The sequence below is a fragment of the Poecilia formosa genome, unplaced genomic scaffold (genome assembly GCF_000485575.1).
Source record: "Poecilia formosa unplaced genomic scaffold, Poecilia_formosa-5.1.2 Scaffold794, whole genome shotgun sequence".
Taxonomy (NCBI): Eukaryota; Metazoa; Chordata; class Actinopteri; order Cyprinodontiformes; family Poeciliidae; genus Poecilia; species Poecilia formosa.
In genome coordinates this window covers 3,069-5,215 of record NW_006800733.1, presented here as the reverse complement: position 1 = coordinate 5,215, position 2,147 = coordinate 3,069, and the positions used below count along the sequence as shown (strand labels likewise).

The 2,147-nt window shown below is 37.3% G+C and overlaps 1 protein-coding gene across 2 annotated transcripts in view; it reads left to right on the top strand.

The window, feature by feature from the left end:
* golt1ba (golgi transport 1Ba) overlaps window positions 1-1,571 on the top strand; it is a 16,579-nt gene extending 15,008 nt beyond the window's left edge. For both annotated transcript variants that reach the window (XM_007543285.2, XM_016666776.1), the window contains one exon: window positions 1,051-1,571. In XM_007543285.2, the coding sequence (XP_007543347.1) occupies window positions 1,051-1,089 (39 nt within the window). In that variant the 3' untranslated portion in view covers window positions 1,090-1,571. The remainder of the gene's footprint in view (window positions 1-1,050) is intronic.
* Window positions 1,572-2,147: the final 576 nt, after the last annotated feature.

The following is a 2,147-nucleotide window of genomic DNA, read 5'->3' as shown; positions in this document are numbered from 1 at the left end:
CTACCTTCAAGTGAGTCCGGGGTGGTTGGGCCTGGTTGTTTCGCTTTCTTGTCCTTGTTGGAGGTATGCATCCTCAAATTTGCTTACATCCTGTCCTGGTGCAGACTGCTCTCTCTCACAACCTGTTGTAAAACTGGCCAAATGTCAAGTTAGTGATAAATATATTTTGAAATTTGCATTAGGGAAACGCTGCCTACTTCTCCATCGCTCACTAAGCGCCCGCTGCTCTTGTTCATCTGATAGAGCAGTGATTGTCAGCCTTCAGTCCGTTCCGTTCTTACGGACATTAGTGACTGATAATGCAAAAACACAATTGCTTTTTTTTTTTAAAAAAAAGGAAAGAAAAGCAACAGCAATTATTCCTACTCCTCATAAAATAATGTAACACATTATTACTTTGAAAGTGAGGTCGTCACATGTCTTTATTTTGATTGTCACATACTTTAGTAAAAGTAGGGAATGAACACCTGCTTAATGCTTTGGTTGTTTTCAGATAAATCAAGTACGACAACCCATACTGCAAATGACTGCATAGTTCCTTCTTTTCACCATTCTGCTGGTTTGAAAGCACTTTGAATTAATTGCCTTGTTACTGAAAATGTGCTATATAAATAAAATTACCTTACCTTTTAGAGTAAACAAGCAGAAAAAAATATTTAGTCAGGTGGTGGTCAGTTAGTCAGGCTTTCAGCTGCTGCTAGTCCCCGGCTCTAAGTTTTACAGCAGCAAAGCACTGATGTTTCCTTAATAAAATGGTTTGTCTTTAAAATTTCCTGCCTATTTTATTTTAAGCAAAAGGAAAATTCAGAAGCTGAGTAGCAGTGCACAGCATCAGTCAGACCTCAGCTCTGAATAGAAGGGCTTCTGGAATGGTCCAACTATGAAAATAACCTAGAAATAATGAGAGCATAACTTTGTAAAATGTCTCTGTGCCTTGATGGTGGCGATGGGGCCCGTCAATACCATCAAGATTAAGTTATGCATTATTTATTTATTATTACGTAGTCTTTTACACATTAATGACACTGACTTTCCTCTCCTTCCTTTTAGTACATGGACAAGGCAACTGAGGGCAACACCATGGTATGACTGTTTGGACCCAGTTCCACCGCAGCAGCTTTTCTAACCCTGTTCCTTCTGATCCTGAATGAGAGCAAATGGTCAGACTCTCCTTTCCACCAGACAAACACTGCTTCCTTTTTGTAATGTCACCGGCAGATACCACCAATCTCTGGCACCTCAGCTCTGAATCACTGATGTGTCAAGTATGGATTCATTAATGTTATCATAAATCCTATCTATCCTTCCTCTGAGTGAGTCGTTTGAGAATGTTGGAAGTATAAATTATCAGCCTTATTGATCATCAAAAGCATACCAGATGATTTCATACAGTAGTTGGTCCTCAGCTTGCCAAATTTGATTTTTGTGCCACAGCATTAGGCTCATATGGATAAGTATTCTTTCTTTTTTGCAGTAATTCTATTATGTCACTATTTCTGCCTTTAAGCTGTCTGATTTGTTTCATGTTATGGTTGACAGATACTGCTTAAGGATAAATTATTTTTAAAAAAGATGAGTGTACTACTTTATTTCATACTTAGTTTTGTTCATTCCAAACCTGTATCAAATTAGGTTTTCCAACCAGGTGGTGTGGCTTAGTCAAGTGCTAAAAGTTTGAGGTCACGGGTGCAACTAAAAATATTAGAATATGGTGAAAAATGTTTAATATTTTGTAACTCATTTTAGAAAGTGAATTCATTTCAGGCACACTGAATAAAAATACTTATTCCCCTCTCTCTCTCTCTGAAGTAAAACCAGACCAAACATCTTTTGATGTTTGGTCTGGTTTTAAAATTATTTTCCTAAAAGCCACAATAATGACAGAATATGTCAAAGATTAATTTAATAATGTATTCAAATCAGAAGTTTACATTCTTATCCTCAGTATTTGCTAGCACTCCATTTGAACTGCCTTGGTCAAACATTTTGGGTTTCCTTCCCCAAGCTTTTCCCAAGTTACAATCCACTCCTCCTGACAGAACTGGTGGAACTGGTCAGTCAATGTTATCGACTTTATTGGGTCAAAGTCGATAACATTGACTTTTTTGACAAAGTCAGTGTGATTGACTATTAACAACAAATGTTGA